The sequence below is a fragment of the Condylostylus longicornis genome, unplaced genomic scaffold (genome assembly GCF_029603195.1).
Source record: "Condylostylus longicornis isolate FDR11 unplaced genomic scaffold, ASM2960319v2 ptg000022l, whole genome shotgun sequence".
Taxonomy (NCBI): Eukaryota; Metazoa; Arthropoda; class Insecta; order Diptera; family Dolichopodidae; genus Condylostylus; species Condylostylus longicornis.
In genome coordinates, this window is record NW_026577991.1 from 4,740,455 (window position 1) to 4,763,956 (window position 23,502).

The 23,502-nt window shown below is 23.1% G+C and overlaps 1 protein-coding gene across 1 annotated transcript in view; it reads right to left on the reverse strand.

The window, feature by feature from the left end:
- The window catches only part of LOC129606963 (UPF0687 protein C20orf27 homolog), a 73,173-nt gene extending 50,134 nt beyond the window's left edge, over nucleotides 1-23,039 (reverse strand). The window contains exon 1 of the mRNA XM_055517616.1: nucleotides 22,472-23,039. Coding sequence (XP_055373591.1) covers nucleotides 22,472-22,502 — 31 coding nt within the window. The 5' untranslated portion in view covers nucleotides 22,503-23,039. The remainder of the gene's footprint in view (nucleotides 1-22,471) is intronic.
- Between the last annotated feature and the right edge of the window lie 463 nt (nucleotides 23,040-23,502).

Sequence of the window (23,502 nt, forward strand, 5' to 3'; positions counted from 1 at the left end):
AAAAGTATACGAAAAATTCTTGGGTTTTCTTTGTTTTTTTTTTATAGTCGGGTTGAAGTAAAGTTTAAGTGAATAAAACGTTTTTATATTTTTCTTTTTATTTTTACACTCGTGACATTTTTTAAGAGTGAAGGAAACTAAAAAGGAAAAAGTGGTGCTCTGGTTTTTAATGGGACGTTGTTTGGATATGTCTTTTAAAGCAATAGGAAAGTGCAAAATTTAAAATCCTTTTTTGTTTCTAATTTCTTTTTGGTTTTTTTCAACGGGTTTCCAAGAATATTTTGTATAACAGCTTGAAATATTTAAGTAAAAAATATAGGTTATAATTTAAAATAAAGAAAATATTTATACTAAGTTGGTGCTAGTTTTGTGTAAAGTAGAAAATTTTTAAAACAAACATAGTGCTAAAGAATGTGGAAATAATAAATTTTAACAGAATTTTATTGTATTTTTAATGTTCCACTAGAATTGAACTGACTAAAGGGCAGTAATACTTTTATTAACCACATGATAAAGATTCAAAGCAGATGTACTCAACTTCCACTTATAGGCAAAAGTGAGCTACTATTTTTGTAACAAATAATTGAGATTGTGTAAGTTGTTTATTCTAAACCCTCGAACCACCGCAACTAGGCAAGGCTTATTATAGTCCTCCTTTGCACAATCTACACAAAAGGGAGTCCAATTTTCCCAGTTTGTACAAGTGATATTTCACCGGAAAATGCTCAGTGAAGAAGTCAGTAATATTACAAACCCGATTTCGATCTTTTCCCAGCAGCTGTAAAGAGAATTTCCCTCAGCACGACCCGATAATTTCCTCAATATTCAGACATTGACAGTTCACAGAAGGGTGAGGACCCGATAACTGCCATACGTAGCTTAATAATTCTATCACACAATAGGGTAAAAATTCGAAGTTATTTCCGTTATAACACCGAAAATTGCAAAAATAAATTTAGAAATTTAGGCACAGCTCTCAAAAAAAGTCTGAACTGAAGTCGAAATTTTTTGAAACTGACTGAAGTCGAATTTTTATAAATTCAGATGAAAAGCTGTCACGCAATTTATATGGAATGAATAATATGCACGAGTATCTACAGAATTGGCTTGGAAAACTTCTTATTACAATTTCAATTACAGAATTAAAAAGAAAAAGATAATTTGACAAAAAAAAACATAAAGCATTTTTATGATTATTGAGGGAAGAACCTGAAATGAAATGTCAAAATTTTGAAATTTTATTATTCAAAATTATTTCAGAAATTATTATGTTTTTTTTTTTATCTAATATATTCGAATTTAAATAATATTGCAAAATATAAAATTTGTTATTCATTTTATTGAATTATTTAAAATAATTTTTTTTTTTGCATGTTTACATGTTTTTGCGTTGTTGTCAAACAAAAACAAATGCAAAAGTAGAAGAACAACATTCACAAATATTTTGGTATTCATTCCAAACTTTGACTTTTTTTTTTTTAATACTTTTAAGCACCAAATTTTATTTTATAAGTGGATAGAGAAGAAGACATTGTTAAGGAAAGAATAATATTTCCTTAAGATAATTTTTTTTTTTCCTTTAGAAATTTAAGAACAGATGTATTTGAATTTTAAAAGAATTTCATTGTGTCAGTTCAAGTTTAAAATACAAGAAGGATAAAACATTCATTGTACCTTTTACTTATACAACTATATATGTATGAATTTTCGTATATTTTGTATTTAGAGAAACAAAAATTTACAATAAATACTTTATTGTTAAAATTTTAATAAAAATTTTTATATTTTGTAAGTAAGAACTTGGATATTAAACTTTAAAAATTTTTAATGTAAATTTCATTCAAACAATTAAAAAATACTCGTAAAATTTGTAAAGAAGCAAAAATATATTTTCATATAGATGTCCGTAAAATAGAGAAAATTTTTAATTTTCCTGAAATTTTAATTTTAATGTCATAGAAATTTTTAGTTTACTAAAATGTTTTTAGCATCAACTGTAAGATACAGCTGTTATACGACCTCCTAAATTATTCTGTTTGTAATGTAAATGACATAAGTTTTCATTAATGAAATTTAATTTTAAACATGTAAACGTAAGAATTACAATCAACATAAAATTCAAGAATTACAATATTAATTTGAAAATATAAAAAATTTAACAAATTGCAAACAGAATTTTAAAATTTGATATTGGAACACCAAAAACACTGTCTGTCAAATTACTCTTTTTATCTGTCACATTAGTGACGTTATGTTTATTGATTTCTAGCTTATCCAGGTATCGAATTAGAAAAAAACTCCATATTTGTATCGTTAGAAAATGTCGGTGTATCTCACAAAAGAAATGGAATGTTATTCCATTTGAAATAAATTCCTTAAAATTTATTATTAAAAATATTTTAAAGTAAATTTTGTAAATTTTTATTTTCAAGTAAAATATGACGATTATAATATAAACTATACCATATTATGCACGTATAAATATAAGTGTTATACAAGTAATTATTGTATTGTTATACTTACGGCGATTTCATACATATTTTAAGTATATATACCACATAGATATTATATATATTACTTGTTATTATCGTATTTTATATTCCTCATATTATATAGAGTGAATGTAATGGATAAGTGATAAAAAAAAAATAAAATCAGAACAAGCACATAAGCATGTATACACGTTGAACATACATTATGTTATAATGTAAAATTTTAATGTTATACAATTATACGAGCAAAATACACTACTCCGTGTGCTCCATATGGAATAACAAACGTGATTTCTTTTCTGTTCTTTTATCCTGTTTAAAAACAAAAAATTACTTTTTTTTTTTAAATTATGAATCCATTTGCAAATCCTTTGAAATTTATTATGAATGAATACAAAGGATAACGTTTTCTTTTTTTCACCTATTTTATCTGATTTTTATGTATATAAATTGTTCTAGTATTATTTTATGAAAATAGAGTAGATAATTCAAGAATGTGTAAAATAAAAAAAAAAATAGTAGAAAAGAATTTAAAATTTTCTTTTTTTAAAATTTTTTCTTTTGTGAAAAGTGTGAAAAGTTCAATTTACTATGACTGAGTACTTGAGATTACAAATTTTTTTTTTAAGTTAGTTGTACTTAATTCTAATAATACTAGTAAATAAAGACAACAATTTAGAAGTACACACAATAAAATGTATGATTGTTTTAAATATGCAATTGAATTTTCATTAAGAATTTACCAAAAAAAAAGAGAGGGGGCGCCATGAAAGCAATGACGGCAAAAATTCTTATTAAAACCACAGAACATTACATTCAGCTAATACTGATATATATATTCCATCTGCACACAACCAGAAAAATACTCTCTTTTTGACTATATCGTCTTAACAATTTAATAAGCTAAAGGACGTCTCTTCTTTTCCTTCTTTCCTTGTTAATTAAATCTTTCAACAATATCAACGGTTACAACAGAGAACAACCCTAGATATAACTTGATACAACGGTTAAAACAGAGAACAACTCTAATGAGATAACTTCAGTTTTTTTCCCAATCACTATCGGAACCATAGTGTATATACTTAAGTTTGAATAAATAAAAAGTTTGAGTGAAATAATTTAAAAACTTTTTTTAGTATCGCCCAGTACAACACTCCATTATGCTATAACAATAGTGATAAACTTTCAAATTGTCCCCATGTTACTTTAAATAAGATATGAATTCACTTTGGTGTCATTATGATAATAAACTAATAAACGAATTTAAAAACACAAATGTTTTAAATTACAATTTACTATAAACTGCTCTCATATCTTTTATATTTGAAATAGTTTTTACAAAAATATTATTTTCTAACAATATTGCCATTTCTTTCTAAGAAATTCAAAGACATTATCGTTATCTTTTAATAGTTAAAATCTTTACATTTCTTTTCAACTCAATACTTCCAAGTGCATAGAGAAAGTACCGTTTAGAGTTTTAAACGGTATTTTAAACAATCACAATATTATTTTAAGTGTCAACGTTTGATATAACAAAAAAATATTTTTAAACTTAATAAGTGTATAATATGTGTCTGTATAACAGCAAGTCTATACTATAAAAATCTCTTTTGAATATGAGAAAAATAACATAAAAAATTAAAATTCAAAGACAAGAAAAAAAAGAGATTGAAATTCTTTTAATAGACTAAAGTACTCAGTGTAGTCAGTAGTTTTGTCTAATCTTATAAAATAATAATAAAAAAATCTGTCTGGTTCATTAAATTCAGGGTTAAAAAGAATGAAAAAAATAATGAAAAGAAGATATCAAATAAAACAAAGTGTTAAAGTATAATATAAAACTTTCAAGGATATCCGATTTTTAATTCTTTTATCTTTTAATAATGCAGAGTTATCCAACCCTGCCTCCTCTTATACAAAATGTGTGAATTAATATTAGATTAGATTAAAACTAAATATTATAACAAAACCTTGAAAATTTTATGGCATTATATTATACTTATATTATATGTGTTATATAAAAATTATAATAATTTTCAGTTTAAAGGCCCTCTCCGATTTCTAAATTTCAGCGTAAAATTAATATAAGAATAATTAAATTCATTTTAATAGTTGCAAAAAATTTACGTTGAAATATAATAGACAAAAATTATTCTATATAGTTATACTCCTATATAATAGTTATTTGAGTAGTTTTATTGTATGGTAATTCTGTTAATACATAGAAGTAATAACTAAGCCAACTAAGCCGAAATAAAATGTGTGTACTTAACTATATTTCTTTCAATTACTCTTATGTCAAAGACTGCTTGTAAAGTTGTGAGTACAATACAAACAATAACCAACAGTGTTTTACGTTTAAAATCTGTTATATAGGCACTTTCCCACGAAAATTTTTAATGAATATTGCATACTTCGAGGCGTAATTTTATACATTTGAATTAAAAATAGCGGCAACAACATTTTTTTTAATATAATTTTTAAATTAAATTTTGGTTAATTATAATTTTTTTTTCTCCTCCTTGATTTTTTCCTTAAATTGTGTTGTTTTACAATCAAAAAGTTTTTGTTAATTAATAATTTTAATTGAAATTGAATTTGTCTTGTGGTTATTTTTTTTTTTGGTAAATAATTAATAAGCTTTATTTTTTATTGAAATTTTTTTTCTTATTCTTTATTATTTTTTGAGTTTTAGTTATTCTTTTTTTTTTGTTTTTCACAGTTTTTCGTTTTTTAAAAAATTACTTCTTTAAAAATTAAGTAACTAAGGGAAAAATGCAAAGCAAAAAATTCTTTGATTTGAGAAAAAAGAAAACTTTTATAAATAATTACAATTATTTTTTAAATTTAAAGAAAAGTCAAATTCAAATTCATAAAATAATGAAAGTTTTTTTGGAGCTAAAATTTTGTTTAATTCTAAAGTAAATTTCTGTAAAACTTTCTTTGAGTTAAAAATTTGTGTTTTGGAAAAAATAGTGAGGTGTTTTAAAAAAAGCCATATTTAATTATTCAATTTGTTTTTGTTTTCAGAAATATGAAGGGCTCGTACTACTATATTCTGAGAATTTTCATCATTCGACAATAAATTGCATTGATTTTACTGTTATATTCATTTTTGAGAACTATATGGAGAAAGTACAAATGCTTTGATGGCTTCAAAACAACCCAATAAGTAATAATTTTTAAAATCTATTTGAAAAAATCTTTAATACACCAATATAAGTATACATACATATATCGTCAGAATTCTTAAATTCGATTAAATTTCCCATGAATTTCGCAAAGAATACAAATAATAAAAAAATTAAATAATTTAATAAAGTGACTCAATTTTTACCTTAATTTCCCTTAATTATTAATTAAGGAAATTAATTTCCCTTACTATTCGATAATTTTTTTCTCATACTGTACTCAGAATTGGAACAAAATTATTTCATTATGTGTGCGTATATGTGAAGTTTATACCCATATAAGATTTAGAGTCATTTTATATTTTCTTTTCCAAGATAGATAATGAAAATAATCACGAATTCTTGCACATGACAAGTTGTAGTTGTTTTTTTATTTTTCTCTCATTTTATTAATTCATTTAAAAATTTCTTAAAAATAATTGGAATATTTTTTCTATAAAAATCAATTTTCTATTTATATATAATTAAAAATATATATACGAATATTAATTTTAATTAAGCTCAATATATACATATTTATTATTATACAAAGTATAATTAGTAAAATAAATAAAATTCACCATGACAACTCTAAAAAATAAAAAAGTAATTAAATATAGATGCTATGCAAATTTCAAATACAGCTATACACCTATATATATATATATATTATTTACCTTGCTTGAAGCATTGAAATTAAGGTACAGTCGAACACGCTTATGCGAACATTCTTTCGGAAAGAATTTTTTTATCATATATTCGTATTGTACAGTTATTTATTTGCTATTTGCAACATAAAACTATGTAAAACTTTATGTTATAAATGAAGATATAAAACTTGTTTGAAAAGAATACTTAATACTTTATAGTTAATGGGAGAGATTATGTATTGATAATAAATGAGAACATATTGTGGATGTATTATACTTAATATTAAAAAAAAAATTAATAATTCCTATATTACGCATCAGATGGCTCAACAAAAATTTTATGTTTATAAAGGAAAATATTTGTGCTCTTAATAAACAAAATAAAAATTTGTGTCAAACATTGTGTATTGTGTAATTTGTGTAAAATTTTTATCCGTATTAAAGTTTTGTGTTATTAAGCGGTTTGAACTTTAGTGTTACAAATACATTGTGAAGAATTAAAAAAATTATGTGTGACCAAAATATATGCAATATATTAAACGAAGTCTAGCCTAAATCCGTGTTACAAATAGGCCTGTTCGACTGTATACATAATACTTTTATTTTGATATGTATTTTGATAACTTTTAATCGGAAATCCCAATTTCAATATATGAATAAATCTAAGATAATAATCATATAATACTAATTAAATATACGGGAAATTTTTTAAAAATAAAACTTAAATATCATCATTTTCATTTACATATTATGAAAAAAATAACAATTAAGTATATAAGTATTTAATAAAAGTAAAATTTTTATTATTTAATGAAATAATATTGAATAAGTTAATTAAAATTAATTATAACGAAAATTGTTATATTATAAGAATAAAATTTTAATTACTTATTTCCAATTTTTAAAAAAAAAAGCATTTAAAAAATTGTAGGCTATTATACAACCAAGTGGACAACCAAGAGCACTAAAATAAGCCTCTGGTCTGGAAAAAAAAAAAACAAAATTAATTTACGATAAAAGAAAATGAATTTTGGGTGATTTATTTTCTTGAAACATTTTATAAATTTCTGAACTTTCTAATTAAAAAATGAGAATTTAAGAGAAAAACATTAAAGTTTTTGTATAATTTTTCGAATTTCTTTGAAACATTCTATTTTTATGAATTTTGAGAATTTTTTTTTTGAAAATCACCCTTAAGTAATGGTATAACCTGTTTTCTTTTTTTCTTTTTTAGGTTCACGTGAAGAACTGGCCTATTTCTCATCTTTTACTTGCTACTTATACAAAATGCTCTCGTGTGGTTTTAATAAATGGCTGTATGATGTCATAAAATACGATAATTGCCCGATTCTTCCAATAAAAAAATATCGTTCTCTAGCTGATGTATATGAAATTTGAAAAAATGCTTGATTATTGAGAAACAGATTTAGGTACAAGTACAACACCAAAAAAAATAGCTCATTTAAATAAACTGTGCGGTGTGTGGTTTAAAATTTTAAACTTGATTTTAATAAATTTCAAAAATATTAAAATTTTTAAAAAGAACCTGTGTTTTTTTTTGTAATAAATTCCGCAAAATCATTTTAATTCCAAATCCATTTGAATTACAACTAAGTTTTACTTTTATTGCGTTCAAAGTAATTAAATAATTAGGCGAAATAAAATAAGAATTTATACTTATAATTTGAATTTTAAACATTTATACACCATGTAAATATTTCATATTCGTATATATACGCTATTAGTACATACGTATACATTTGAATATGTAAGACGATATAAACTCACTATGTAAAATCAAATATTAGATTTAATCTTCTATAAGCGCACAGTAAACTGAGTAAAGAAAATGAAAGTGAAAATTTTATTTAAATAATAAGTATAACAATATCATAACAATAGCATAACAATAGCATAATATCATTAATTTTTATTATGCTTTTCTAATATCACTTTTGTAATTGTAGAATCATAGAGAATTAACAAAAGTACTCTTTAAGTAAAAGTATGTAGTAAATGTGAAGAGAAACGAATTGTATGTAGGCTAGTGTTGTGCGTGTATGCTAATAATGATAAAATTAAATAAAATATGCTCAGTATTTTTGCTATACTTTATAATAATAATAAATTGAATGTAGAAAAATCTTAGCAGAAATAAAGACAACCACAATATAGTTATACGCATATTTACTTTGTTATACGAGTATATGTATTTATATATACCTATACTTAGTAATTGTATTGTCAAACAAATCGCACAATAAGTGTAATTTTTCACTTAAATTTTATACTTATGATTTTTTGCTTATTATCGAATATTTTAGACAAGTTAATGAAGTTAATAAATTGTTAAGTTTGTTATAATGTGTACATGTATACATACATTTATGTACATATATATATATACATATATGTGTGTTCAAATAAATTGTTACTGATTATGAGCATTGAGCAAACACTTAATTGCATAGGGACAGCAAGCGACCGGAGCTCTTATAATCGTTTTAATTTTACCTCCCAAAATGTAGGCCATATTATGTCATCTAGCAGGAGCGCTACGGACACAAAGTACTGTCCCCTCCAGCCAAAAATTTCATTCTTAAGCCGGTAATCACCTTGTATTCGTATAGTAGGTTTTTCGCTGTTTTGTTCTCTTCCAGACCATATTGATAGATTTTACTCTCTATTCACTGTCATTTGAAAACCAAAGGTTAATGCCCCCTTATACACAGTAAATATTTCATTTTTTTAACAAGTAAATTGTAATAAAAACACGTAAGTATACTAATTTTTATAATTACGGGAAATCTCAGTTAAAAATTTATTAAGTAGAACAAATGTATAAAAAGAAAATTTTTGAAAAGTGAAATTTTCCAATTGTTTTAATTTTCATTTTATTTTCCAACATAAAAATGAAAATATGTAAATTTTTGTTGTTCCCCCTTAAAGATTTACCCGGTCTTTAAATTATTAAATTTATTCATTCGAAAGTTAATCTTAATAAAATTTTGGTTAAATTGTTGTTAAAGAAAAAAAAAAATTTCAAAAAAAAAAATAGGGCAGGCTTATGTTAATTTGCTATGTCAAATTAAAATAAATCACCCTGGTCAAAAGAAAAACAAATCTTTTGGGTTTTAATTGGAATTTTATTTGAATGGTTAATTTTTTGTGGGAATAACAAGTTTTTCCATGCTAAATGTTTTATAGAATTAAAAATAAACGGTTTTCTTAATACCTATATTGAAGGACTTAAGTTTTAACAAGGGTTGGTTTAACATTAGATTTCAGTTCAGTTCGAAAGCGATATACAAATGCATGGTAAGCAATCGGCAATTTTCGAAACTTTAAGCTAGATGTAGTTATTTCGTGTACAAGCTACTATTTCGGAAAATTTTTCTTAAAATTTTCAACAATTTTTATTTTATTAAGCTCTTGATTAAATTTAAAATATGTACATATATAAATATAGTGAATCAAATATTTTTCATGTGTATGTTATGTAATTCTAAAATATTCGGCAAACAATTTTCTAAATTTATAAGAATTTTCTAAAAATGATTAAACCTTCAATATAATTTCATAAAACAAAATTTTATTAAAAAAAAAATATATTTTACTACCACTTGATATTAAGCCGATCAAAATGTCACGTGAAATAGCTCAGATAGTTAAACTACTACCCATTAAATGTGTCAAACAAAATAAGTTGACATTAATATTGTTATATTATGCCAAAATGCAATATGTCACACCTACAGAATAACATTGCACACCACACATACATAAATATGAAATACAAAACTTTAACTTTAAAACTCTCAATTAATTATTTTTTTTTCACCATGAAAAAAATTTCTCTATTATTCTGGTTTTTTTTTAAATTTTCGAAATATGAATTCATAATTGTATAGTTTGTGACTTTAAAAATAAATTCTTTTAGTTAAAAGTTTTTTCTAAAATGAAAACAAAACTAAAAGAAGCATTAAAAGAATAGTTTAGGAACAAATTTTATATTTAGAAACAAAGCCATTTTTAAAAAGAAATGTTTGGAAAACTTTAAGAACTTTAATAGTAAAAAGAGAACACATAGAAAAAAAAGAGACACGTGGTATACCGAAGTTTAAAAATATTCCCGGAATAGGTTTTTTTCTTTTAACTTTAAATTTCTGATCTGGGAAATCAAAATGAGTTATGGTTAAAAGAAACTGTTTTTGCGTACTTATACACAATAAATGTGCAGAAGTGACGTACACATGTATCAAGTCACGTATACGTGTAATTGTATACATACAACTGAATATGTACTTTTAGTAAAATATCACAGTAAAATATCACAGTAAGTTACATCAAGTAACTGTGTACAATATTATTATGTTACATAAAATGTTAAAAAAAAATTATTAAATATGGCTGACATTAATAAATGTAGGAGTCCATAAGCATTACTATTACTAACTTAACTATAAATTATACTTAAATGTAAAAGGGCTTAACATTTCACCCAAATTGTTCTATAGGAAGTCGTACCTAATTGACTACATTTAGATACGTTCGGTACATTGAATCATTTAAATTATTGACGTATTGATAAAAAATTTCACAACTTAAACGGTTTAAATTAATTTTTTGTATTATGTGAAATATGACATTTGTTTAATTGACAATGTCAAATTGGAATAAACATCTGTTTGTTGTCATTTATTTCTGCAAAGAAATACATTTGAGTCAAGCAAATAAAAATTGTTCACTAATAATTGATAGCTCAATTAACTGTCATTAACTGTTCAGCGATTGAATAAATTTAAATAGCTTCTGTCAACTGAATGTACGTAATCAAATACCAATTATATTTTTTTCAATAAGTTAGGCAGTCTACTTACACGCAATTACTTACGGGAATCTTACATATTTTTAACAAAATATTTTATTCTTCATTTTTATTGTTCTTTCTTTTAAGTGTTGTCTATATGTTAAAATTGCCATTGTATTACGTAATTTTTTTTTTGTAAAAAATTTTATTCATTTTATTGCCATCCATTGTTTTGCTATCATTTTCTATCATATTTTTTTTTTAAATTTTAAATCTTTTTGCCTCTTATTCAGAATTTTTTTCATTAATTTTTTACATCTCTGCATTAATTACACTCTTTTGGATTGATAAGAAAAGGACGTGCTATATAATTATTTAATAAATCTTGATACAGAATATAAAAAAAATAACAAAAATAAATTTTAATTCTTCTCGGTATTTTTGTGTAGGTTTTATAAATTTTTATGAAATGGAACCAAGTACGTATACGTTTACGTTAGAATGAGAACATAATAGAGAAACAAAAATAAATAAAAAAATTGCTTTAATTACTTACCCTCTTTAAAATAATTTAGAGCACAAAAAAATTTTAAATGTAAAGTACGTGAGCCTTATTTAAGAAATTTCAATTCATATTCCTCGTTAAAATCTCATCAAACATATAAAAGATCAGAAATTTAAATTGAAAGATAAAAATATAGGTACTTAATATGAATAACCCAAAAAAATTTACCTACCCTGATTTATGGAAGGATTTACTCAAAATTTAATCCATTATAAATCATAGATGCATATGAATAAAAATAAATAATAAAAAATTATGAATGACCTTTAAGTAATTATTCAGTAATAAAATAATTAAAAAGAATTCACAATAATATTATGTAATTGTGGTACAGTTATGTCGGACACATTTAAGTATATATAAAAATTTTTAATCGTTGTAGTTTGGATTCTACTATTTAAAGAAAATTTTTATTTTTTTTAATTACTATTATTGATTATTTTGTTTTTATTATTCTAGTGGACAAGTGAATTAGATATGAAATGAAAATATGCTATATAATTTCAAGATAATTGACGTAAGAGTATGATGGATTTTAAACTGAATGCAGTACTACAAGATCTTAAGTGTACCCTATTCAAAATTTTCATAAAGCAAGAAAAATATGAAGAAAACAAAGGCAAGGGACTCGTCTCACATAAAATTTAAGTTTTTATGACAACAGTATATAAGCAACACACGCTGAATTAAAACATTTCCGTTGACAAAACGTAAACATTTTAATGGAATCTACCAAGCAGTTGTCAAAATTAGTCAAAGGAATACATGAAGTACCACATCAATCATTAGATATGAAAATAATTCCTAAGTATTAAATATTTACTAATATATAAAATGTCAATGGTCAGATGACAATATCAATGGCCAGATGAAAATATCAAAGAACCAGATGACAGAAAAATGACATTTTACAAAAGTTAATTGAAAATAATGTTCTGATGGAGTAAAAGGTAAGAAAAATTTTTTTAATAAAATTTATTAAATAATTAAATTTATTTTCATAATTTTAGATTTTCTTCATATTATTACGTGGAAATCAAATTACTCGACAAGAGAAATAATTTAATATGCATTTTTGATATTCAATATCATGAGATAAGTGCGATAATGATTTTCTAAGCTAAAAGAAATATTTAAGTCGTCACCATATAAACGCCTCAAAAAATACCTTCAAATCAGCGTTATCATGCCATGTATGCACTTATGTATATATATATAAAAAGTGATCTGCTGAGTCTAAGAAGTTGTTCGAGTTTATAAGAATAAATTGGTTTTAAACGGCTACTGCAAATGTTCCGCACTTAACGGAAGGAGTACATTAGATTCGTATATGTACAATCTATACAACCTACCATTTATATAAAGTAGTAAATCTAAATTATTGTAATGTTTTCCAAGTAAATTACAATATTAATAATTAAAATATTATTGCAATTAGACATTATAAATGAAATTCAGGGAAAATTATATTATTAGTTGATTTTATTATCAGAAGTTTCATTAAAAAATCTTAATTTATTCAAATTTTTTGTTATATAAGTTGTATGTATATGTAATAAACAAAGTTATTATTATACATTTATTATTTAATTTATAGTAAATTTTTATTTGTTCCTCATAGTAGTAGAAATACTTAATTGTTTACTCTATAACATTTCATTATTACTCTTACCGTACATGTAGCTGTCTTGGTCAAAAATTTTTATTAATTAAATTAAGCAGTACTTACTTAATTAAAATTTTATAATTTAAAATTAAAAATAAAAATTCCTTTTAAAGCACTATAGCTCAAATTCAGCATCATACACATACAAACATAATTAATTATTTAATAAAAAAAAAATAAAATTTTCTAACGCTTAGTAAATGTAATAAACGCGTAATCTCTTTGGCAAATACTACTTAAATAAAAAAATAAAATTGAATTTATTATTTAATTTAAGGTAATTAAAAAAATTTTTTTTAATTAAAAAAAAATTCAACTTCAATTAATAAATAAAAGTGTTATAAAATCAAATAAATGTTGTTTTTAAAATTATTTTATAATAAAAATTGTAAATATGAATAATTAATTTTTTTTTCAAAAAATAACAAAAATGTACAAGATAATTTTGTTTTTTAATCGGTAACCGCAATTTAATTGTAAAATGTTTGTAACAAATTTGTTTAAACAATTAAATTTTATATTGCAAAAATTATTAAAGAAAATTGTTCACATCACGCTTTCATTAATTAATTTAAAAATACTTGAATGCAAACATTTTGTTTATACGCTAACAATAAAAATAAAAATTACATGACACGAACTTGGAAGGCAACACTATTCAAACATAAAAAAAAATTTATTATTTTGTTTAACAATAATAAATTTAATTGTACATACAGGCATCTACTTATGTAGAGTTACTTAAGAAAATATTATAAAAAGATGAAGTTCAATGAAAATATAATTAATTTAATAGATAAAATGTTCATATTTTTAAGTATCTAGACAAAGGTTAAAATAGCCATAATAATTTATTTTTAGATTAAATTAACAATAAAAAGTAATTAATTATTATTTTTAGAATATAAATACAAAAAATTTTATTAAGAATTTGCACAAAAAAAAATTTACATTTTAAAACAATTTTTTTTTAAAAATAGAAATTGCAATTATAAAAATAATAAGCTGTTTATAAAATTTTAACCCATTCCGATTCAATTATCTCAATATTGGAACCGCTTTTCAAGTTTGAATTAGATTTTAAATTGAACAATTGATTTTTTAAAATTGTAATTTCAAAATTATTTTGAGGCAATGTAATGAATAGATGAATTAAACTCCAATTAATGAATATGTTAATGATAATACATAAAAATCAAATTCAATATAAGAAATAAACTATAAGTAATAGCACTAGAATTAAAAAAAACCAATACGAGGAACCTATCATCAATAAATCTCAAAGTATTTAAAAAAAAATTTTTAATAAGTAATTGAGTTTATTTGAGTAAAGGAACTTGACAACAAGATGAAAGATCTTCATTTTTTCTTTTATACTTAAAAATATCAAATTCTGAATAGAATTTAATTCCAACCGATAAGCTATTGCAACAAAACGTTAAACAAGCAATCGAAATTCGTTGAAAAGACAGAGTATATTATTACCAATTCTGAGAATGAGGGCCTTGTTTCTAAATGATTAGAATAACAATGAATATAAGAGATATTGGAACGACCCAAACAACCACTTCAAACATAAAAAAAAGCAGCAGAATATTATTTAATACACCAGTTAGAGGCAAAATTGGATTCGAATATTGTAAGGGAATTGTGCTATACCTTATAATATAGAGATCAAATATATTTTTTAAAAATTTTGTTTTCGGAGATTTGTAACCTATTAACTACCGTATCATCTCAAACACCGCTATATCATAAGACAAAACTAGAATGGATCAACCCATAATACGTACTTTATTTTAATCAAGTGTGAAAATTTGCTTTTGTATTTGTATACATGGGACCATTAAACAGCGTTAAGTTTACGCTGTTCCATTTGTCAAAATGCATTTTTAATTTAAAATTTTTAATTTAATTGAATTTTTATGTAAAATCAATTATAGCAGAATTTTGTTTTTTTTTTTTTTATGAATTTGCAGTTTGATTTCCCTTCTGGATTTAATATAATTAAATCTGACAAAAAAAAATTTAGCAATAAAAATGAATAAAAATTTTATATTCTTTTTTTTTGGTTTTCTTCAAATTCGTTCTTATAAAAATTAAAAAATATATGAGTTTCATTTTCCATATCAACAACATCAGGGGTTCGGTTTTCCGTGCACAAATCATAAAGAATGTACAAACAGGCACACATATGAAAAATATTCTTTTTTTTCCCTTTCTTGTTTTTTGTTCTAATTCAATCTCTTAAAAATTTTGATTTTAAAAATTCAAAAAGCAAATTAAAAGCTTTTACTTATTATTTTTTATTTTTCTTTTTGTTTAAATTTTCAGTTAAAATTCAAGTTTAAATATTTGTTTGTCGTTTTGGGAAGATTTCAAAATAAAAATCTTAAAAAATTTCAGGATTTTTTTGGTTTTTTTTTTTTCTTTTTGTTGTTTATATAAAAAACTTTTATACAACTTTTTCTTTTGAATTTTAGATATTTTTCATCTCACCTTTTTGCGGCTTCATAATATTTGTATATGTATATATATACATAAGTATGTATATATAAGTATATACATTTATAAAAGGATGAAAATTTAAAAATTTTATGCACTTGGATTTTAAGTATAGAAGTGTTGGTTGAGATATTATCCGTAGAACAATACAATTCCTTTATATTAATTGAATATAACATCTAACAGAAGGGCTTTAGTTCATTAGGGTAAGCTTGAACGAATAACAAAACCTGTGATTCTTACAAAAAATTTTTTAGTAGTGGTTTTGTGGCACATAACAACTAAAACAAGCAAAATAACAACAAAAAGTAAACGACAACGCCACGACAACCGATTTAACTACAGATCATCAGTCGGTACATTAACGCCGCTCATCAGTATTCGTAATTTTTAGAAATAAAAATTTTATTTTGAGAAGAGAGAACCATCTCTTTGTCACACGTTTCATGTATTTTTTCATTTTATATTTTTTCAGCTCAATTTTACTCAACAGAACACTTTGTTTTTGCAGAATTGTTCATAAATTTCAAAAATATTTCTTAAATTTTGTTGTAAACAGAGGTCAGCTCTACAATTAATTTTTTGAAAATTTTCATAATTATATTCCTTAAATCTCAAAAATTTTAATTTAAATCTTATAAAATTTTTAATATTAAGTAGATACTTAATTTACTTACTAGAATTTTTTTTTTTATTAAAAATTTATAATGATGTTTTGTTAACAATTCATTTAAATTTTGAAAACAATTTTGAATTTAATCCAAAAACAAAAAAAAAAACAAAACAATTTTTCAACCTAAAAAACAAAACCGAGATCAACTGGTAAAATTTTAATAAGTATACACGTGTTCTTCTATTATTATGCGGTGGTCTTAATTTAAAATTCAACAAAAAAAAAAAAAAACAAATAATTTATTTTTTAAAATTTACTTATTGTTGAAAACTTTTTTGGATCCTTAAAAAATTCTAAAACAGGATAAAATTATTATTCAATTTTTTCTCTGGCGTTGTATAAAATTTCAGATTTTTTGCAAAAAATTTATTTTGGAAAATTTCCAATTTTTCTCTACATACTTATAATACATATAAAAACATACTTATTCATAAAATACAATAGTTCCATACTTAAAATGCAGGTTGTATACGTATATATATACATGTGTAACCGTATAACAGTTAAGTATTTATATACGAATTTGAAACGCTACTCTATTTACACTGTGATTACACAAAAACCACTTCAGTTTTTTTTTTTTTTAAGGAAAATTTATTTTTTAATTCTGAAATAATAATTTAAGCATGACAGGATATAACAGCTTAACTGTTATATTTTTATAGCTTAATTTTATTCGAACTATAGTTAGTTAATATTAGTTAAGATATAGATATCTATACAGTCATCATTAATAATACTTAAAATTTTTCAATAATTTTAAAATACATATATTCAAACTCATATTTAAATTTTAAATGTATAACTAATTGGATTTTATGGTAGTACACTTATGAAATTATAAAAATTGAGATCGAATCAAGTAATAAAAACTCCTTTCTTCCCAAAATCTCTTACATTTAAAAAAATTTTATTTGCGAGTATTTCAATTATTGCCGAAGCTCTTAAAATTTTTATTAATTTTCTGTGAACGAATAAAAAACCTTATACGAATCTCTAAATAATTGTTTACAAAATAGCTGAGTGCCATATTTATATTCTTTTACCCTATTATGTACATATATACGAGTACATTAATTTAAATTCCATACATTTAAAATGCTATAAATTAACCTTAATGGTTTTGTGTAGGTACTTATACTTTATTCAACCCCATAATATTTTAAACATTATTCTTATTCCTTTAACTTCGAATATGGAGTGTACATACTAAATGAACGTGTATTAAAAATTAAAATTATTTAAAAATTTAAAAGATTGTTTGAGTATAATGAAAATTTTTTATTCAATTACTTATACTAAAGAGTCTTTAAAGGCAAAATGTTTTTTTTGGATTTTAAATATTTTTTTTTTATCAAAAATATAATTTTAAAATTAATTTAAGTTAAAAATAATTTTTTTAATTTAGTCAAAGTAAATTTAAATTTTCTTTTTGTTTATTAAGCACCTAAGGCTATAAAATAATTTTTTAACCAAAACAAATTTGAGAATTTGAACAGTTTTTCCTCTTAAAATTCTTTAAAAATTTCAATCAAAAACAATTTAAGAACGTTTCTCTTTATATTATTTATTGTACTGGTATTAAAAAACATTCATCATAAAATTTACATTTTCGACAAACTTGGAACTTAGATACCAGAAGAGCTCCATTCTACTCAATATTTTTCAAAACTTGAATATTTATTAATACTTATCTAACTAGATACTTAAATATTTAGTTAAGCTATACGCAATTTTTACAAATTTTTAAAAAGAATGTGTTAAGAATTGATGATGAAATTATTTTTTTTTTTATTACAAAGTTTGAAATCCCTTTAGGAAAAAACAAGAGACCAACTTTTTTTTTGTTTTTCAAATATTTAAATCAAATGGTATATGAGTAAGTGGTTTCAACATTTAAAATTATAGAAAAGACCATTATTTAAAATTTTATTAAAAAGTATTACAACAAAATTAACTTATACTTCCATTTTTATAGGGTGATTTTTTGTGTTTCGCATTTTTGACATTTGACCTGTTATTTATTACAACTTTCAATATAAAATCAGTACAGTTTAATTTTTCATACTGTCTCCTTATATCAGAGAGACTGGAGTCTGAACAATATCCTCCAAAAAATATTAAATTATTAAATAAATAAGTATTTATTTAATTAAATTATTTAAAGTGCAAAATTTCTTTTATAATAAGTGAATATGTACTTTTAAACCATCAATTAATTGTTGACCTGAATCATGCAATGTGTGAAATTTTATATGTTATTTATTGTTAAACAACCGCCGCAAATTTTAAATTTAAAAAAGAATATTACTTATGTGTAAATGGTGATATTTAAGTCGAAACCTACGGAAAAGGGATCTGAAATTTGAGCTTTTCGAATGAAAGTAAATTTGAAATTCCGCAATTCCAACATTTACATAAAATTTTAATTAAAAACTGAAATGGTACATAAAATTAACATTCAAATTTTTATAAATTTCCCACCCTTTTGAAAATTATCCTCTTGTACATTTATATACAATTTTTATTCTCTTATATTTCGACACCTCTCAATAGCACATTTTTGATTTATCACAAAATATTTATTTAAAAATAAATTTTTTACTATTTTATGCACGTATTTTGATGATCTATAAGTACTTGTAAAAGTTTTGCCATTATTGGTTGAATTTTAAATTAATAAATTTAGAAAAGATTAATAACATAAATAATTTTATTATAATTTTCTAAATTTAAAATTTACTTAGTTTCATTTTGTACACTGAGGTTACAATGATCATTAAAAATACTGACTACTGACACTATATCCGTAATTTAATTGAATATTGGAACAGATCAAATAATAATTTTCAAATTAGTAAGAAGCATTTTAATTTTATGCCCACATTGTAAACTACACGTAACAGCTAATTCCAAAATTTTGTTGTACGTAGGTCACAAGAATAGTCCAAAATATTCTTGGGAATACGAGTAATATATTGTAAGATACTGGCATGAATATTGGAAAATGGCTAAAATGAAAAATTTATGGTCATTAAAACTTTATGTAAATTTATTTTAAGTTATTAAAGTCTGTCTACAAACGTAATCTAGAAAACTTAAGATTTATGATGTTTTTAAATTAATTTTACAATTCCAGATTAATTTTACCATACCTACATATAATATAAGGATGTACGAGAAATTTTTGTGTTTGAATTTCTAAATTGTTCAACAAATTCATATTGGAATTACATCAAATAATTATATAATAATAGCTATATTATAAAAGCTTACAAAAGAATTTAGATCATTAAATACAAAATAAATTTCTTTAAATCTTAAATGAGGCGTAAATGAAATTTTTTGATAAATTTATTTAGAAGTGGTAATTGAGAAATCTTTTGATTTTGTTGAAAGAATTCAAACAATTAACAATCAATCTTAGCAATATGTCGTTGAATAATGACTCTGAACAGAACCGTCATGAACAGTGAAAACCATTTTTATAATTACTTAAGTACAATTACATGGTACATATGCAAGTAGGTAAGTATATTCATTGTTAATGTATTCCAGTTTTACAAATGTACAAAATTTATTGTTCAAGCATATTTGAGTCCTAAAATACAAAAATTTTTGAATTTTCAATGGATTTTTGTGTGATTTTTTTGTTGTATAAGTACTTGTACTCGTAATTCTAATTGCACTGCTGCGAATTCCTATCTTTGTACGGACCTCAGACCTTAACTTTCCAATTCCCTGTCCTATGATAATATTCGTACATTTTCTTTAATTCATACTTTTTTTCCTGTATTTTTCAATCAATCAACCCAAACAATATTGTTAAAATGAAGGCCAGTATATTCGAAAAAAAAAGATGCCAATCAATTTCAATAAACAATTTTTACACATTTACATCGCACAAAAACCCATTTTTTATTCGACTGACTTAAACGAATGGTTATTGTAAATACGGTTATTGTTATTATTTTTCCTTTTTTTTTTAAAACAAAATATCGATTTCATCACCTAACTACCTACCAAGTGCTTGTCACTAGTGTCCTTTACATCCTTTTTAAAGAAATTGCTTTATTTTATTTTCTTTTTCGTTTTCTTTTTTGTTTTCTTATTGTGTGTACAAAATTTAATATCATTATTTGGGTTATTTTCCAAGTTACACTTTTATTTCTTATTCGTATTTGCATATCAGCTTATTTTGATCAGCGCGACTGAAAAGTTTATTAGAAAATTTTACAACCATCACAACAACCTACACTTAATTGGTTTTTCTTTTGTTTTTTTTTTTCTTTACAAAATGAAAATTTTCCACAATTTCATATTTTTTTATTTCATGTCAATCAATAAACGGAAAGGAATAGAATTGTGTCCCTTATTTATTTCTATCTGCGGTATTGTCCTTGATATGTAGAAGTTATTGGCAATTTTTTTTTTTCTTGTTAGACTATTATTATTGTTCTTGTCGTTTCTTTAATTACAATTCAGGTTATTAAACATAACATTTACATAATACAAAAATACAGAATAGTTATTTAATAGTTTACAACTTATATATGATTTACATAGCCTGGTATTAGAGAGCCTTAACTTGAATTATAAGAATAACAAAAAACTGATAAAACATTTTCTAGAAATTTTTGTAAAACTCTTTGAAAAGCTACTTCAAATAGCACATTTGTCTGGTGGAATACTTGAAAACAAATTTACTCTTTCGCTATCAATCATGTTTAATCCCATATTAAAATATAAAGTCATGTTTTCATCATGTCATGCTTACATTCTCAAATGGAACAATCAAGTTTTCCATTTTCTAGATATATTTTAAAAATCCTACGTGATCTTGGGTTTAATCACTCTTCGTACCTCTTGATTTTCAGAATTCGTTATAGGCTTCGAAATATTCAAAAATTTCAAAGATCCGATTCTAAAAGTATTCAAACAATTTTTAAAACCTAAAATGAAAAACAAAATTAAATTAAATTAAAAAAAAAAATTGAGACGAAAAACCATTAATTTCTGACTTTTTTATTTTAACTTAAGGTATGTACTTAGGTAGGTACTTATTATGATATTTTAACTGTCTCAACAGCAACATGACAATAATTTAAGGATATTTTGATCATTGTTGCTATAGTTATTATTATTTTATTATTATTTTATAAGTGAAATAAGAACTCACCACAATTTTTTTTATGTAAAATAATGAAATTTGTTCATGCACACAGCTATAATTTCTTGTAATTTTCTTATTATAATCACAATATAATTTTTTCTCATTGTTTAAGATGTGATTACCTACCCAATTTTTCATAAAATAAGGAATTATCATAAGCTTTAATTGTAATTATGCGTTTAATTTAAAATAATTATCTTTTCTTATATTAATTTCAAGAATTTTTTAAAATAATAATTTCAAAAGAATGGTAGCCATGCTTGCAAAACTTCAATTTTCAAATTTTAAATATTTTTAAAAAATATTAGTTTCTTACCTTGAATTTTTTATAATTAGCAACCAAGTATTTACAAAATATGTAAATATGTATGTATATGAAATATGCATAAATTAATTCAAAAAAGAGGTTTTTAAATATTTTCCCCGACAAAAATTTAAATGTGAAGTAAACCTCGTAGAAAAAAATGGGGCAGAAAGGTGTTTTATTAATTATAAAATATACCTTTTGAGGTAATCTAAAGAACAGAGCACGTTGGAGAGATAGGCACCTAACAAAAAAACGAACGATCAACAGTAATAAATTTATGTATTACAAGTAATAAATTTTAAATTTTCAAAATTAAAATTTAATTTTAAAATTTGTTTTGTTTATTTTTCCCTACGGGTATTACGATAAAACATACGGTCATCGAGGTTTAAAGGAGATTAAATTCCTAAACAATATTAAAATTTTTAGTAGGCATGTGAACAAATTGAACACTTACCTTCTTTTAATGATTCGCTTGATGCAGACATTCTGATGGAAATTTTTGTATCCTTTTGAAATTGTAATCCAAAGCCTATTTATTTAACAATTTCTTTTTTTTGTTTTTTCAGAATTTTCTTTCACAAATTTTTATCAAATAAACTTTTTTTATATTTATTTTTTTTTCTCAATATAAGCAAAAGTTCCGATTCAACCTAATTTTTGCTTTTTTATTTTAAAATTTTTATTTTTTGTAAACAAAACGAAAACAATGAATCAAAAAAAAAGGAAAAATTGCTCTGCTTTTAAAATGCAGTCTGCAAAAAACAGAAATAACACAAGCACCACAATACCACGACGGGTCACTAAACTTTTTATTTTTTATTTCCTCTGTTTAAAATTTGTATGTTTTACGGAAAAAAAAATTTATACTAAGAAATTAATTATTTAAAATATTTTAAATTTTCAATTGAAAAAATAATCTAATTAATTTCTATATATTCAAATGTACCAAATTTTAATTGAATATTCAAAAAAATTGCCACGACACAAACTTTCACCTTTACTATTCTCGTCAGCTTTCCGAATAAAACTGTGTAGCCAAATTGTAGTCAAAATAAATTCTTCTTGACATTTCATTCAAAATTCCCAGATACAATGGGAAATAAACCTTTTGATTACAATTACAAAAAAAGTAATCAAAATATTATATGAAAAAGAAATTAAAGTTGTTAGTACTAATCAAAGATTTAAACCGATTTTGACAATTTCGATTTTTTAATTCACAATATTTAAATTTTGTAGCATATAAAAAAGCACAATGAATTATTAATACACATTTTAGTTACCACAACCAATTGCTCTTCACTGTTTTAAAATACATGTTTGATAATTATTTCGTATAAATTTCGAAAACCACTGTACTTTCTCATTTTATAAATAGAAAATATATGAATATAAGCCAAATAAATATACGTTACTAAGCCAAATAAATGTAGTATGAGAAGTTAAGCAAAACTAGTACTTTATTGATAATACCGAAAAAACACA